Below are 18,799 nucleotides of genomic sequence, written 5' to 3'. Positions count from 1 at the left end.
GTGGTAGAACAGAGAGGCAGCTTTTACGTTAAAAATGTATAAGCTTTGCTTTTTATTTCCCCTCTTTGATATCTCTGCAGAGTACGTCTCGCTACATTCTGCATTTCTCATAATATCGAACATGGGAACCGGTAACACGAAGCTTGCACTAAAATTGACATTTTCAAGTGTCCCATCGTCGTCTTTGTCGAGTGGTTACAATGCTTGCTTGCCGTGATATCTGAGATTCGCGGACAGAAACCCGAGAGAACGATCACAGTGCAAGCTACCAATGTACGAGTCACTCATCGTACATGAAAGAAATTCAACCACAGTACCCAACTAAAGGACAGCCGGGATCACTGTTTTTTACCCTCTACCGGGTGATTCAGAATCACTGGAACAAACTCTCTGGGATAATGGGTCCCATTTTCTCAGACGAGTCGTTTAGGACCTACGCCAGTGATGTCAAAGCAAGCGCATTTTTCTGACCACGACGTCGTGCGCGGGCATTAAGCGCTAGGTATGGAAGGAATAAGGATTACGTATATCAGGTATGTCAATTGAAGCCCATAAAAGCAAGCGCACGCTTTAGAGCTCGGGAGAGCCTGAGCGCTTTACAGCGGAAAGGAAAGAGAGAGAGAGAGAGGAAAGAGATAGTATATACCGGTTGGTCAGCTATATTCAGAGATGGCCAGCACTGATTCAATACATAAAGGGAAGAGAACTTATTACAACTGTATCCATGTTAATTTTTAGATTTGCCTGAGACGTATAATTGCATTATGAGAATGTAAATTTTAATTTTAATACTCATTTTTTACAAGTTTGATTTTTTTTTTATTCAAAATAAATATTTTCTCAACTTTTTTTATAGAAAAGTGAAATTTTCAGATATAGGCCTATTTATTTAGTAGTCTTACAGAATGTTTTCGTAAATCTAATATACCGTTTAAATTATATGTATTACTGAAGATAGTGTATTGAAAATTTTGAAAATATTCGCATGGAAATTGTTTGTAAGGAAATGAATTAACAAAACAACAACTTTTACATCATAAGCAAAAGATACGTGCCCATGTGTTGTAAAAATGTCAGCTCTATAACTTCAGCAGATTTCGAGAAAATAATTTAATATTCTGATGATAGGAAGTTGCGCACCAAATCACCTTAAAAGCATAATGCTATAAGGGTTTTGTTATGTAATATTAATTACACTTAAAACATATACAGTACCTAGATTTGTATTGTAATATTGTTTTGATTAGTTTATTGATTACTTTTGTAAGGCTAAAGATACCATCAATATCAATTCCAACTTATCATGTCATACTCAATCTCTTTCTTTGAAATATCACTTTCTTTATGAATGATGTGTTTCATTCACTTAATACAGTATAATTATACTACTATGGAATTTAAGTGAATATTCCTTCTTAACTCTCTATTATGTCATTAAAGTTTAAAACACCAGTGCAATATTAAGAAATCAGTGTTAGTACGTTTGTTTTACAGACAATATAGATAATATCAAACAGAAAGAAGCCATATAAAAATAACGACATAAAATTTCGCGTTCCGTTTGAGGTTTGTGGACCACTTTTTTCTCAAAACAACTGGCTGCTTATTCATATACACAACCCTTCCTCTTTCCATACTTAGCGCTTGATGCCCGCGCACGACGTCAAGGTCAGAAAAATGCGCTTGCTTTGACATCACTCACGCATTTGAATAAGCAGCCTGTTGGATGAAGAAAACAGTGGTGTACAAACTATTTTCTATAATAATAATAATAATAATAATAATAATAATAATAATAATAATAATAATAATAATAATGGCTTTATTTAACCTGGCAGAGTTAAGGCCTTAAGGCCTTCTCTTACACTCAACCAGGATTAAAAATTGCTTACACAGTTGATCATAAAACTTGATCAGAATTAAGTACTGTAATTACATACTGATTATATAATGAGATCAAAAGAGGTAGTTACATAAAATTTACCTCATAAAATAATAATAAACATAGTGAAATACATATTAATTTGTTAGAATCAAATGCAAATCACATAAAAACAGAAGCCGATAATTCAATAAAACAAGAAAAATGTACACAGTAAAAATAAAAAATAAACACATTAGTATACATATTAGTATTAGATTACAATTAAATAGGATTTACATAATTAAATCAGAAAGCGACAATTCAATGAAATGTACACAAAAAATAGATTAATAATAAAAAAAAACAACACAGTGGGATACATATTGGCGTTAAGTGATAAATAAACATGATTTAGATAATAAAAATAAGAAAAAATAATAATAATAAATACAGTGGAACACATTTGCAACACGTTAGGTCTGGCAACTCATCATAACATACTTTTCTAATTTACATTTAAAGGAAATTAAAGTTCGGCAGCCCTTGACTTCAGGCGGCAGAGAATTCCAGTGACGAGAAGTAGCAACAGTGAAAGACGAAGAATAGAGAGATGATGTGTGCAGTGGTATTTCTAGCGTGTTGTCATATTGTGACCGAGTATATTGTCTGCGAAACAAAAGTAGCCTACTAACACCAACTTTTTAATATTGCAGTTGTGTTTTAAACATTAATAACATAATAAAGAGTTAAGAAGGAATATTCACATAAATTCCATAGTAGTACAATTATACTGTACTAAGTGAATGAAACACATCATTCATAAAGAAAGTGATATTCAAAAGAAAGAGATTGAGTATCACATGATAAGTTGGAATTGATATTGATGGTATCTTTAGCCTTGTAAAAGTAATCAATATATTAATCACAACAATATTATAGTACAGGGACATCATTTTATTTTTACTAATATTTTTAATATTAACCTGTCTATACCTTTAGAGAACCGGAAAAACCGCTTGCTCCCCCCTCCAAGAGTGGAGTTCGATGATACTGGCGTAAAACACAAATCACTCTACTAGGTATAGGAAGGAAGAAAAGTAGTTCATCCATTTACGTAAACTAGGAAGTATCGCGATTTTGATTTTGACAATTTTCATTAGGTTTTTCCTTAATCAAAGTACAGTACTGTATTAAGAATAAGTGATTTTACTCACGAAGTGAGTTATCCATGCGAACGTATTCATTATGCAGTGTATATTACACTGTCTCTATCACATTAGCGTACAATATAGAGAAAGAAGTTAAATTGAAAAATAATCATAATATGAATCTGTAAACACAATTTTGAAAATGGTGGCCGTTCATTTCGATACAGGCTTCAGTTCTTTTGTGCATATTATCGCACTATAGACTATTGCATCTAATTCCAATTGCCAGTTTCGTCCTTCTTACTAGTAACTCATGTTGAAATAATTCTGTACCTACTCTACGTACTGTAAATTCAATCTTCACTTCTGCCCGACCCGAAAATATAAAATTACTCAGACATGCTATCTACTGTCCGTCCAAGTGGTTATGCCGCAGGATTGTAGAAAGGGAGTAAATCACGTGACAGTTAATTACTTAACGAGGCCCTTTTATTTAAGTTAAATTAAACAGCTGTATAATATTACGTAAACTTCCAATTCCTAAGAGAAATTAATGTTTTCAGAAAAGAGCTAAGACACCCCAGCTATTACAGAGGGGCGAGCAGAAGCAGGTGGGGGAAATCGGGATGTGACGTAGGCAAACGGACAGTACCTGTGCGAAAATATGATTCAATATTGAAAGCTCTTTCGTCACTGGAAAACGCGAACATATTTCTGGAACGTAGTATACTCAGTAACTCAGTACTGCTTAGTATCTGCGGTCTTGGTTCTGTGTGGAGTTGGAACTTCCTTAGAAGAAGGGGTGGGAGTGAAGTACATTCAAAAACTCAGGTACAATAAAAATTGAAGTAAAAATAAAATGATGTCCCTGTACAAAGCAAAGTTATCTAGGTGCTGTATATGTTTTAACTGTAACTAATATTGCATAACAAAACTCTTATCGCATTATGTTTTTAAAGTGATACTGTTGCGCAACATCCTATCTCCTATCAACTGTCACCACATCTCCACGATGACGTTCAGCCATTAAACATGCTCTAGTATTGGGAATAATAAGTGATTGGAATGTGAGATGAATCTTACACCTAGACCTCAAGTTCCATCCCTATAAAGTTATGGTGGTTCAGGAACTTCGGCAACGTGACTGGCTCAACCGCCAAGATGCTTGGGAGACCATATTGGAAAATGTTCCAGGTGAAGCTTTTGTGCTCAGTAATGACTAAGGAGCGGATTTCTAAGTAATTAAATATTCTTTTTGCGTGTGATAAAACACAATTAACAAAGTTAAAAATTCCGAACATGAAGTTTCAAGTTTAAAACTCGATTTTTATTTCACATAAAAACACATATTTTCATTAAAAAAATTATGTAAATATATATTTTCAGGAAATCTATTATAAACACATAAATCTTGGAGGATTTTCACTTAAATAATTGTTTTACAAGAACTTTTAAACATTTTAAAACTAAATCATTTATGTCACTCAGAAATACGTTAGCCTATCTTTTTAAGAATTCTTGGTTGCTTCGTGTTTCTAAGCTGTGTGGTGCATCCGTGATCCATTTTTGTAATAGTATCGCCACAAGTCCTGAGAACTGCTAGGCAGCATATCAATGTTATTATTACAGAATACATTAAAGTGGACAAGAAGGAGAGATCTTGCAACACGTAATTAGGAATGTTTATTGTTGCTAAAGATGATTTCATTCCACGCTTTGTTTGTGAAACACAACAGATAAGTGCTCGGGTATGAACATTATTTAATTTAAACAAATCTCTCGCCTCTCGTTCATGTCCATCAAGTAAGGCAATACGTCTTGTTGTGATTCCCTGTTTTCGGGCTTCGTCAATCGATATCCTTCAAGATATACTGAAAGATGGTTATTTAAAAAACGATTTGGCTTTCCTATTAGCAAATGTAAGCTTTTTGTGTGACACCATAAAAAACTCGACACATCCAAAAACCTGTTGTCTGAAACAGGGAGGTGCGTGCCTTGGAAATTAAACTAGTATCGCTACCAGGTTCAGAAGTACAAGTACTAAAGAGACAAATTCCAGAATGTGTTTGGGAAAAACAGTGGATATAAAAAAATGTGTAAAGTTGCTCAAGTATTGGAGGATGTTCCTGTAGGTGAAACTGATGGTGTTTGTGACATTCCTCTTTTTAAATATGCACGTCTGACGTCCTGTGACGTGGAAAGATCGTTTTCACAGTATAAGTCATTGTTCAGAGATAATCGGCATGCATTTGTGATGGAGAATTTGGAAATGACCTTTGTTGTTCACTGCAATTCTCGGCCAACTACTAGCACTCAAGTGTGGTTGGTGAGTACATAGTAACATTTTTTTTTCCAAGCTAAGTAAGGTATTTTTGTCATATTTAAAAAAAAATTATTGTTAGCAAATATTTTTGTACTTTTTAGCACATAAAAATAAATATATTTAAATTTTTTAGCACATAAAAATCCGCTCCCTAGTAATGACTAAGCTCATTTTGATTTGTCGGCCTGCGTCAACAAACAAAACATTCCATATTGGTCCCCTGAAAACCCTCCATAAATGCATCAGCGATCTCTCCACAGCTAGCGTGATACTGTTTGGTGTGCTGTTGCACAATTTGAAATAATAGTCATGTTTTTTGAGGAAGAAGGACGCACAGTCACTGTTTGAAGAATGTATAGCTTGGTGAGGGCTAGAAGTTGAAAGATATTATCTTTAAAACAAAGTGATGTCAAAATGGCAAACATTCTTCTGCAAGATGCTAAAATAAAATTTTGAAAAGGATCTATGTTACTCTTGTTATTTATGTTTCTAATCGGAGAGATCATTTTGCCGGATCCTGATTTTTATGTTACTCTTTTAAATAGTAACTGTATCTACATTTAAAGTCTGTAATAATTTTTAATGTTCTGTTCATATTTTATTATTTACCACTGATATATATTTTTATTTTAGTTGGTTATTTAACGACGCTGTATCAACTACTAGGTTATTTAGCGTCGATGAGATTGGTGATAGCGAGATGGTATTTGGCGACATGAGGCCGAGGATTCGCAATAGATAACCTGGCATTCACATTACGGTTTGGGAAAACCTCGGAAAAAATCCAACCAGGTAATCAGCCCAAGCGGGGATCCAACCCGCGCCCGAGCGCAATTTCAGACTGGCAGACAAGCGCCTTAACCGACTGAACCACGCTGGTTGCTTATATATATATATATATATATATATATATATATATATATATATATATATGTATAGTCTATGTTTCTATAGTGCATACATTTTACCTTTCGACGCTAGCGCAAATAGAGGGGTCTGCCCTCATGCGAGTGGGAGCGTGGAAAGATAAAGTGTATGCACTCTATTAATAAGACCTCATTCGGAATCATGTTCGTTAGTCAATTATTAAGCTTTTCGTTCTACGGAAAATACGTTCCTGACTTTCTATAAGTAAGTAGTCTGTTTTGTATGATTGCTTACTTCATGATGTTATTCTATTTAATCTTGAAATTAATGTCATTTTAACAATGAAATTATCAATGTGTAACTACAAGAGAAAATACAGTAATACATGTGTTTCTTTACAGAAATAATTTGTCTGGTTTATCTGATTAATTTCCTGACGATGCAATTTTATTTCATCACTGATCCATATCCTTTTAACAATATAATCAGTGTATGACTACAACATAATGTAAGTTTCTTAATACGTAAGTAATTGCTCTGGTTTATCTGATTAATTTATTAAACATGGACGCACATTATTTAACAAAATATGCATCCATAGATAGTTGCTAACCACTAGGATCGCTAATATCGCCTCATTACAGACAATGCGAAATAGTACCGGCACAGTCAATTGTTCCTAGCACCCTCGCAACTCAAGCTTCGTGACTGTATATACTACACTGTGGTGTTAGTGCGAGAAAGTGTTTTCTTTATTAAATTTGTAGTAGAATATTTATTTCAATACCCCTAATACGGTATTTATTTTCTGATTGTTCAATTGTGCGTCTGAATGTATTATAGAACTAAATGAAAATGTCACTCTAGCAAATTTATACGTAGGTTATGAATTCAAAAGGAATTAAAATGTCAAATATCATAATCTACGTCCCAAATCCATGTATTATGAAGAAAGAGTCAACAACACAAAATGATTTCCTCGGAATTCTGCTCACACGCATTAACGAGCTTTCCTTCAGTCGCGCATCCAAGTGCCACAAACAACCACACAGTCCACAGAGACGCAGTGCTAAATCCAAGCTGCTGGACTAGGTATAGACCTAAACCTCAGCAAATCAAAGTAGAAGTTTGGTATAAACGACGGTGTTGACGCGGAAAGTTTAAAGGGCTTTCTGTTCACACTGCTATTACTCAATCAAAATAGATTAATCTTCTTCCGGTGCAGAGATGCACGAGTTCGTAATTCTCATTTAAAGTTACCTTCTGTTTAATCAGGCATTTCCAACTGCTGGCTCTGTGACATCACACGTCACTGCTCTCGAGCTCCTTGAGAGGGAAATCATAGGTAAAAGAGAAAAGTAGGTGTAGTGGCAGTGGAAGGGATGGAAATGTTTAAATAGCGGAGACACAACATTACCCTCCCTCACGTGCTCTACCAACTCTGCTTCGAGAGGGAAAGGTCGTTCTGACGTCACAGGTTAGTCAGTTGAAAATGACTATTACATAAATAGGGCGTACATATTGTCAAACCTCGTGTTATTCGAAAAGTAGTAAAACTTTTATTTTTGGTTTTTATTCTGAAATTTCATTTCTCCAATGGATATGAAACAAGTACAGTGGAAGCTCTTAAGTTTGACAGAAAACAAGTTCGTCATCCCATAGCTGACTGCTTACGTAAGAGAATTAGACACGCCCCTATACGGGCACTAAGAAATGGATTTGCCATTTGAATGGGAATTGGTTCTGTGTCTTGTAGTGATACTTTTGTTAAAGGAAAACAGAATATTTTATTACTTAGGACATCCATATTTATTCACTGATTTTAAATTAGTGAACTCTTTTTCATGTATTTGAGAATTGTGCCGTTTGTGAGACGGAACTGTCGAAACCCACTGTGGTACTAAAAGCGCATACACAAGTCTCGGGGCGGGCAGAATGGAATGCATAACCAATAAGAATTTGTGTTTATTTCACCTACCACACTCACTACTCTTGTTGGACTGAACTTTTCAATTCTGTTCAGTCGAACTTAGGAGAGTTCACTGTATATTACTCATTTATAAACAAATAATTTTGGAACAATGTGTTATCATGCAGAAAAAATGTATTAAAATTTAAAGGACGTTTTCCACGAGTTCCTATTTTCTGTACAAAATACATGAATTTCCTCATTTTATAATTGTTAGAAATACTTCAGAGAACATTCAAAATGGCTTGGTGCAAGATTTAACACAGACAATTTTAGAAATTTAAATATATGAATGACAACTTTGAAAATATGGAAAAAATAATATTAAAATTTACATTATAAGAAATTTGTAAATTGGATATTACTTGGGCTTTATTTTTTCAAAAGTGGGAAGCACGCTGTTAAATGAATGCCTGAAGTGCCAAGAATAAGATGTAAAATTTTCGTTACTCTCTTCCCAACAGTATGCAGAAAATCCTGTAATTTAACATATGCTAAAACAGGAGGGTCCAGGTTTCCTCAATTGTGTTATGAAGATTCCTGAACATTGAAGAAAACACTGGGAATACTGGTTCCCATGCTTTACATGTCCTTGGTACCTAATTTTTCAATGTTAAATATTTATTCAGCTATGCAGTTCATATTTCTTAGTCTGTATTGCACAGCACTTATTTTTCTCGTGGAAATACGACATTCCTATTTTATGTCTCTGATGTCACACTTTTAATTGTTGTGTTAGATCTGCATCAATATTTTCAAATGAAAGCGACTTTCTATTCATGAGATACATAGAAGGTTCACTGTCAATTTTCTGGTTTTAATATTTCGAGTTGCTCCAATGTTCACAAGAATAACAGAAATTACAGGAAATACATTCTTCAGAACCTGACATAAACGAAAATTAATACATTTTGCCTGGAGTTCAATTCATAACACTTTTAAAAGTGCTAAAATATATTTAAAAATATAATGTGTCCAATGCCAATTAACACACTATTCGACATAATACTGGGTTATTCTAAAAGATGGACCCAATTTCATTAATTTATTGAAGTATAAATTGGCCATGAACAGTGTACAGTAGTGGTAGAAAAAAAAACCGGACCGACCTTGTAGCTGATATCATAGCCTTGTTCACTCCAGAGCACGATAGACTGGTAAATAAGACTTTCGTGGTTAGAATCCTGTCTGGGAAGGAAACTTGTATTTGTTCCTTATTCAAATTTATTCCCAATACCTTTCGATTGCTGGTAAAATTCATGTTCTGGGAATAATAAGTTAATTAAGTAGTAAAATATCCCTGCAATCGAAAAGTATTGGGAAGAAATTTGAATAAGGAACAAAAAAAGTTTCTTTCCCAGGCAGGATTCGAACCACGAAAGTCTTAGTTACCAGTCTATTGTGCTCTGGATTGAACAAGGCTCTGAAATCAGCTACAAGGGTCGGTCCGGTTTTCTTTGCGACTACTGTACAGGAAACTCCCTTTACCGGTATGAATGTCCTTGGTTTCACGATGTAATCACGATACCCAGTTTGGTCACCGCTGGTCTAGAGCGAAGGAACTTGCAAAGAGTGAATATTGGTTTTCCATCTTTTTTAAATTATCGAATCGTTGTTTAATAGTAATTTAAAATTTCCCAACAGATATGGATATCTTTTCGAGCTAACTTCGCAAATTTTATGAAGCAACTGCTTATGCAAATTGATTAAACTTCCTATGTAAAATTTATTTTGAAACAACTTATCTCAGTACAAAGACGTTGGTAGCCATATTACAGTGTCCATTGATTTCTGATTGTTGTATCTTTGAAGAAAGTATTGCACCTATACATAAGTAAGCAATGTCAAGAAAACGTTCTCCAATTCATCCTGGAAAGCACGTTTTCGTGAAAACTGCAATTGAAATTGATATTTTGAATGTCGGACATCGATCTGCCAATAATATGCAGTGACTATACTGTATGTTAGTGAGCAAAGGGATGCAATCTAGTTTCTTTCTTGCATGTAAAAATATGCTATCAGCAGAATGACATTCGTCGATGATCCATTATGACTCTGAATAAATCTACTGCAGGTCATTGGATTTGAAAGCTGCACCTCATTGAGAAAGATTTGTCACGGAAAGTGATTGAATTAATATACAAAAGAATATTAAACATTTATAGAGTTTATAAATTCTCTTCATCACTTACGGGACAGCTGTGACCAAACTACTTCTTCGGAACTGTGTGACTTCACATACATCGACAGTAATCGAGGACAAATCGAAGTTGAAAAATTTGATGTTCTCTTACATTCTACTTACAGCCCAGATCTAGTATCACAGAATAAATCAAGCAGCATGTGTCTTTCACGTACGTACGGAAGGATTGGATAGTCGTTGGCAGAAATATTTTTTACGCGTTTTTAGTGACTGTATTAATGAATAAATACTGTACATACTAATCTGAAATCTTTATGTGGCGTATCTGTTTTGTTTCATTCCAGTATGTAAATTAATGAAAGAGATACGAGTTGTCCTACAAAAGTTTCAACTCCCTCTTTCTATATACTGAAATATTTTTCTGATCGAATCACATCCCAGACAGCAGCAGTAACGTTAATGCATTGAGGCATAATTCTCAAAAATAATTTCACTCACCTGTCAACTGAATTCTCCCCACATTTCTGCTCACGACGGCTTCCTGAGTCAGCTGATGGTGAGTACGACACCGGTACGATCTCAGAGCATCGCTGGCGGTGACATTTAGAATCATCAGTTCACCAGAGGGCAGCATGTGGTATTTTCCGTCTGAAAAACACAAAGTAGATACAAAATATAATTACACACGTAACGAGAGGCGTGGCTTTTGCTTTTCAAACCCATACTGGGGGCTATAATCACAGAACCATATAGAGGTCATTGTACATTCTGTGTAAACCAACTGTAAATAAAGCGTGACATGCGAATGGTACACATTAGTAAATCAAGGTCAGAGTTGGGTCGTAGCAATGTGCCTGAAGTGTTGTATACAGTACAGAAAAATGTATAGTCTGTATAATGTAACCTACAGCACAAGCAACAAACTAAATAAATATTTGTTTCTGCAAAAGGGAAAATAAGTGAAATCCAACTGAGAAGAACTGAATTAACAAACATTCCAAGTAAAAAATTGATCGAGTTTGACTTTTTACCTAACATATACAGAGTGATTCACGAGAAATTATCGCCAATTAGGAAATTATTTCCAAAGACATTCTGAGTATAAAATGTCAAATAAACAGAGGTCCTATTACCAATATTTTCATTGATTCTGGTTCACGTTAACACTTTGTTTAAAAACTTAAAATTGTTTAACGACACGTTAAAAGTGTTAATTTTTTTGTGCGAGATCGTGCGTATTTGCTTGGTTTCCGCAAAAAACCAACCCGCGGCAAGTCTAAAATTCCACATTCAGTATTCCCAACCGAACACACATAACAATTTCCCTCTTCTTACCGCTTAAGCGCGACATTCATTTTACTGCTTTAGGTTTTTAACATATTATTTTTAGAGACGTTCAATATAGTACTAATTATAAATTGGAAGCTTACCACTGCAATTTCACCTAAATTGCACTGTTAATTATTGTTTTTAAATATTTGCAAACATTAAGTAAACTCTACAACTCCACTAAAGTTACTGCATTTCATGATTTATAGACTGGGGGAAAGAAAAAGACAGACGTATATCACGGCCTGCTGGAGTATAGTAAACACAGAAAACATTTTAAAGCAACAATGTTGAAGATAGATATTTTTGTTTTCCAAAATTGCCGTCATTGAACAGAAACCAAGATGGAGATTTCATTGCAACTAATTAGAAATTCCTCTTTCAGGTATGTAATAAACGATCTTCGCACAAAATAATGTACGATACACGAGTGGTATGTTTTCTTTCAATTCTCGGAAATTAAAAAAGCTCAACTACGTTTCGCTTTTTCAAACTTTTCCTCGAACATGAAAACTTCAACATACCGCTCTTGTAACGCATATTACTATTAAAGGTTATGTACCTTAGACAGATGGCCCGTTTCGACGCCGGTTCTGCGTCATCTTCAGTGTCCTACGAACTGCTGATGTTCCTGTTGAATTTGTTTGTAAAATATCTCCTTCCTTTAATTTTAAGGATAAAAGAATATTCCAAATAGAGTATGAACAATTCAGAAATATAATTAATTTAATTGGCTAATGTTCTGAAGCCAAAAATGTGTTGTTAATTCCTTAGGTGCCTCGTGAAGAATACTTTTTTCAAGTTTTAACTAAAACTTATATTATTCTTCAGCGCTTATCACAACAGTTGTTACAAATCACACCACTTACAGCGACTTGATTCTTTACACCTAACTTTTGCATCCTAATGTGCAGTCTCAAAGAGTTTAGGAGAGTGACGTGATTTGTAACAAATTTTTGTGATAAGTGCTTAAGAATATTGTAATTTTGTAGTTAAAAATCGAAAAAAAAAAATTCTGTACGAAGAAATTATGAAATTCACAACAAATTTTCAGCTTCAGAATACAAGCCAATTTAAAAAAATGAAACTTCTGAATAATTCAATCTTTATTTTAATATTCTTCAACCTTTTAAAACTAAAGAAACAAAAAGGTATTTTACAAACAACTCCAAATTAGTGTAACTCAGAAGATGTTAAGAATACGACCCATATTTATATGAAATATTTTGCTCAAAATTCCATCGAAAATATGCTCCGTAATTGGCGGTACCTTGTCGTGAATCACTCTGTATATACAGAGTGAACCGTAAGTAATGTCATTAATTTCAGGGGACTATTCTTTGAGATATATCAAACAAAAAAGTTTAAGAGAAATCTGCTCGCTTTTGCTTCCTTTTCGAGATAAAAATTGTTTTATATCAAATATTTCATAGCGTGCTTTGGGAAATCCAAGATCTATAAGCCTACTACTAACTTCACGTCCACACGCCTCAGCAGAGGTGAACGATCACCAAACTAGTACAGGAATATCATGTTATTAGAACTATGATTCCCCAAAAGTTATAGCTGGCTTGCGAAACCGATTACGTTAATCACTGTAGCTCAGTGATCGGCAAAGTTTACGTCATATAAAATGCAGCGCGCAAAAGTCAGGAAAGGGTAAGGTTGGAGGGGAAGGAAACCCAACTTGCTAAAAGTTGAATGAACAAGTGACAGCTAAGGGGAGGGAGATCATGCCTTGTCCCTCCGCCCTGTTTGTGTATTGAGGGGTTGACTCGCGAGTCAAGAAATTTCGATCACTGTTGTAGCTTCTCAAATTTATTACAATACCGAATGGGCTCCGGTCACTCACACTGACCGAAATTTCAAGACAAAATATATTCCCCATGAAGAATAGAACCAGCGCTTATTTCATAGTGCTAGTCCAAGAGGCGACAGTGGTTCCCAAACTTCTTGAAGGTGCGATCGTCATTTCACATTCAAATTCAAATTTATTCACAATTTACATTTGAAATGAATACATATGAATAGATACCCGAAATGAGCATATGATCGTGCTCGGGTACAGTCCAGTAGTCTACATAAATTTTACAGAGATCAAATAATAATGATCATGATAGAAATAATAATAATAATAATAATAATAATAATAATAATAATAATAATAATAGAATAACCGTGACGGAGAGGATACAAAGATAGTAATACTAAATAATACATTAATAATAATAATAATAATAATATTAGTGACAAAACATATTTACAATAATAAAATAAATACTAAGACGGATAAAATAAAATATAAAACCACTACCGAGAGTTAACACAACTTAAATAAGCATATAATAACCGGAAAAAAATGACGAACTCGAAAATCAACAGAAAAGTTCGTTGTATCGCAGACGACAGCAACCGCCGTATTAATGGTAGTAGGGGGAAGCCGAAAGTCTACGTGACTGCCGTTCTCTTCGAATATTCTCGTACAATCATGAGAAGTTAATGCTGCAAAAAAAAATGTCTACGAGTGAAACTGTCCATTATTACCAGGATAAATACAAATAAAACTGAAATACATTAGTCAAGTTTCAGTTATAGATCTCCCCTTTTGTGCAAGAGGTATCATATCAAATTATTTTATGAATGGCGGGGAAAATATAAATTTCAAGAACTTTCTAGTGACAAGAGATAGTGACAAGTACAATCAATTGTATCTGTGGTGATGCTAAGAAATCATTTATTGGAGATATACACTGTTATTAATTAAGAAAATGATCTATTTATATTTATTACAATGTTTTATCTCATAGGTTACATGCATCAGATTTGCACGAGCCTTTTGTTTGCGACCCAGCACAACCGTGTACTGATAATTCGAAAAATGCGAAGTCCTGTAATATCCAAAAGTACGATAATTTTACTTAAAACAGTGGATACTACCTAATGAACGACCAAATACAGTGCGTTCGCTTCCCCCTAAGTAAAATTCTACTACTCCACGAAAATTATTGAATTCCTGTTACAAGTAACATTAAGGAAGCCGTGAAAAAATCAACAAGATTCTAGATGCCGATGTTATTACTGCAATATGTTATATAAATAATATTGTTAAAATATTAAAATAAAAAATAAATCATTACATAACCTTATCGTTTGTTTTATGTTCGCATTTATAGACTGGGGAAAAAAAAAGACAAACGTATATCACGGCCTGCTGGAGTATAGTAAACACAGAAAACATTTTATAGCAACAATGTTGAAGAAAGTTATTTTGGTTTTCCGAAGTTGCCGTCATTAAACAGAAACCAACATGGAGATTTCATTGCAAGTAATTAGAAATAAATTTAATAAACGATCTTCGCACAAAATAATGTACGATACACGAGCGGTATATTTGTTTTCATGTTCTCGGAAATTAAAAAAGCTCAACTGCTTTTCACTTTTTCAATCTTTTCCTCGACCATGAAAACGTCAACATACCGCTCTTGTAACGTATATTACTATTCTAGTACGCCTACTTCGAACTACTACCACCGTGGAGCTGAGGTAACAGTTCAATAGAAATCGAAAGTGATGCTTGGTGCTTGTGCCGACTGTTACCCAACGGATGTATAAAGAAATTTGATGTCCGGTGGACATGAATTGAAAAAAAGAAATGATTCCAGTGCAGTAAAGAACAGAGTATATTAAAATTTATTTCCGGTTTGTAAACAAATGCCGAGTTTATTTTTGCGGACTTATAATTAAGTTCGCACAATTTTACACCAGATTTTTTTTTTATATTTTCCGGTAAAAAAACTCAAAATAATTACGACATTCGCAAATGGATAGTGAATCCGTATTTTCCGGAAGAATCTGGAAACATTTACGAAAGTCAATGATGGATACTGAATCCGTTTTCAGGAAGTGGGATTCAAATGACACAAATAAAAATTACTTATATATGTGAAGAAAATATTAATTGAAACTAGACCTTCATCGCAGAGTACAGACTAGTTTTGATTAAAAATTATATATTTATGCAAAGTAAGTTTCTCGTATATGATTGTCATGAAAACAAAAATGAGATATTTCCTTGAAATTAAAATTATATCACTGTTCTGTATCGAATAACGAATCTAGATTTGAAAAGCTACTTGCTAAAAACAAGTATACTTCTCACATTAATTATGTTTTACTTTATAACAATTGAAGCGTATCTTGATTTTATGTTGAACGTCGTTCACTCATTCAGTACACATTCAGTACACATATTCAGATCAAGACGCATGTCTTCATCCGCTTACGCCAGGGGGTGTCCTTTCCGCAACTGTCCATGGTTTCCCAGCCTTCCGCAACATCTCTGCCAGGATTCATTCCTTAAGTGTACTTCGAAGGGCGCTTCGAGACTTTGGAAGAGTCTTTGGAATGGATCCTGTGCTGCTTGATCACCTTGGCGATATGAACTTAGAGCGGAGGAGGGTAGGAGGCCCCCATTGGTGAGCGGTGAGGGTCACATGCGGCCGGTGGGCTGGTACACCCTCATCCTCATTCATCCCATAATATTCGGGGTGCACAATATGCCTCAGTATGGCCGACGTGCAAAGGGTCGTCTTAACCCGCCCGTAGCCACCGTGACCTAACCTAAGCAAATAAGTAAATAAATAAATAAATAAATAAATAAATAAATAAATAAATAAATAAATAAATAAATAAATAGGCAAATCAATCAATAAGCAAAAGAAGCAAACAAATATTGAAATAAATAAACAAATAAGTAAATAAATAAGGATTTTTAGTTGGTTATTTAACAACGCTGTATCAACTACGAGGTTATTTAGCGTCGATAAGGTTGGTAATAGCTAGATGGTATTTGGCGAGATGAGGCCGAGGATTCGCTATAGATTACCTGGCATTCACCTTACGGCTGGGGAAAACCTCGGAAAAAAGCCCAACCAGGTAATCAGCCCAAGCGGGGATCGAACAGGTAAGAGCCTTAACCGACTTTGCCATTCCGGTGGCTAATAAATAAAGTAAATAAATAAATAATGAATTTAATAAATAAATAAACAAACTTACAAACAAATAAATAAATAAATACATAAATAAATAAATAAACAGATAAATAAATAAATAACCAGAAAAACAAGCAAGCAGAGAAAGAAAAAACAAATAAATAAATGGGTTAAATATGTATTTAATTAATTAAATAAATAAATATTTTATTTATTTTAAACTATTAATTTAGGGACGCTGAAAGATACAGAAGCCGGAAGCCTACAACATATACAAGGAAATACTGTAAATCTTGATTTAATGCATTCGTTCGGTCAATTAATCCGTCTGCCAGTTATTATTTCAATTATTTTGAAAATCGCAATAATATACAGACGCTGGAAACTACTAAATCTGAAATCATTACTGAACTAACAATTATACTCCCATGCGAATCTGATAAGCGTCATTAGTATGGACGCAGTAATTTGGAAATGGCCAGGAGATGAGACCAAATTTCCCCCATCGGAATCGAAGCCAATCCTCTGCCCACTAACTCACGCATTTGTTGATGTTCATCTACTCAACTATCATACAAATGCGAATTTGTTGGAATGATTCCATCCAACAAGTCAGTTTTTGAGTATGCTGTCAAATAAGCGAAAACGTTACGTCTCTAATTATAATGGCTACATTTAATTAGTTCACTGCAATTAGCAATGCTTTATTTGATATCGATAATGAGATCTGCTGTGTATGGACACTGAACCTATTTATTCGACCCAATTAGTGATGATTAACCTGAGTTGGTGCAATGCGGTGAAATGAATTGGGGTTATGAAGAGATCGCCCAAGTTTGCATCACTGGTAATCATCCGCGCTCGGCGAGACGGAAAAGCACACCGACGTCGGGATTAACGCGTCCAAAACAAAAGACCGATTTGCTCCAAATCTGCTATGAAGATTTTTCTTCATATTTGCTACTTACGTTGCGGGTTAGGTGGCCGGGCTATTAGCGAACAGCGATAAAACCTCTAATGGCGCGACGTTAAACCAAGGCTAGACCGCCAGAGCTTCGACTTTTGCGTTATATACCCCAGTTGAAATCCCGGGGAATTCAGCTGGACTATGCAGTGCTTTCTAAGTGTAATACCGGACTACAAACCATTGGGAATGTATTATTGTCATCTAGTTAACACATACCGTCTTATATCAAGTTTTACGCATTTAGTAAAATTTCAGCTCGCCATTCCAGTATCAAGACCATTTACTTGAATTACTTACTTACTTAATTACTTACTGGCTTTTAAGGAACCCGGAGGTTCATTGCCGCCCTCACATAAGCCCGCCAGTGGTCCCTATCCTGAACAAGATTAATCCAGTCTCTACCATCATATCACCACAGTCTACTATATACAGTCGCGAAGCTCAATATGTAGTAAAAATGCAAACATAGGTAGTTGCCCACCACTAGAATCGCTACTATCGCCTCATCATCGCAGATCTCTCTCCTAGCAGACGAGAAAATATGTTACACTTTCGTTGTCGTGTTCTTTTTCTTTTTCTTCCATTATTGAAATATTAAATGCATAAAGTTAATTTATTATTTTAATGAAGTATATTAAATTCCACCATAAACTCGAAGATACCTGCAAGAAATAGGCTAATATTATTTTTGTTCGTGCAAAACGAACTGAAATTTACTATAATCGCTTCACTCATTCAATATTATAGCGATAATTAATTATGAAACCAATAAATATTAATTTGCATTTCCCTTTACAACAATAATAATGGAAATATGAATTAATGGAGTAACTTACGTGTACCGGTACTTGTAGTGTAGGCTTACGTAGTTAAAAAAGTGGGATGAGGTTAAGCAATAATAATCACACCAGAATTGGAAATAAAACGTGATCAATAAATTTTATTGTAACATACATTTTTCTACGTCTCTAGTAAAGTAACAAATAAAAATAATAAAAAAATTAACACCTATAATTAAAAACATATCCTTTGAAAAAAAAAGTAGGCCTAAGCAATAATAATCACACCAGAATTGAAAATAAAACGTGATCAATAAATTTCATTAAAACAAACTTAATTTTTCTACATCTCTAGTAAAATATTATTATTCCAATTATTGTATTTTAGCCATTAACATTTTCATTACAACCAATAACGA

At 34.4% G+C, this 18,799-nt stretch overlaps 1 protein-coding gene across 1 annotated transcript in view; it reads right to left on the bottom strand.

Moving 5' to 3' along the window:
- Window positions 1-18,799, bottom strand: part of LOC138707358 (cell adhesion molecule Dscam2-like) — a 1,214,496-nt gene that overhangs the window by 384,302 nt on the left and 811,395 nt on the right. Inside the window, exon 4 of the mRNA XM_069836640.1 lies at window positions 10,813-10,962. Coding sequence (XP_069692741.1) covers window positions 10,813-10,962 — 150 coding nt within the window. The remainder of the gene's footprint in view (window positions 1-10,812; window positions 10,963-18,799) is intronic.

Source organism: Periplaneta americana, chromosome 10, assembly GCF_040183065.1.
Source record: "Periplaneta americana isolate PAMFEO1 chromosome 10, P.americana_PAMFEO1_priV1, whole genome shotgun sequence".
NCBI classification, from domain to species: domain Eukaryota; kingdom Metazoa; phylum Arthropoda; class Insecta; order Blattodea; family Blattidae; genus Periplaneta; species Periplaneta americana.
Note: the sequence above shows the minus strand (reverse complement) of the source record. Positions and strands in the feature narration are given on the sequence as shown.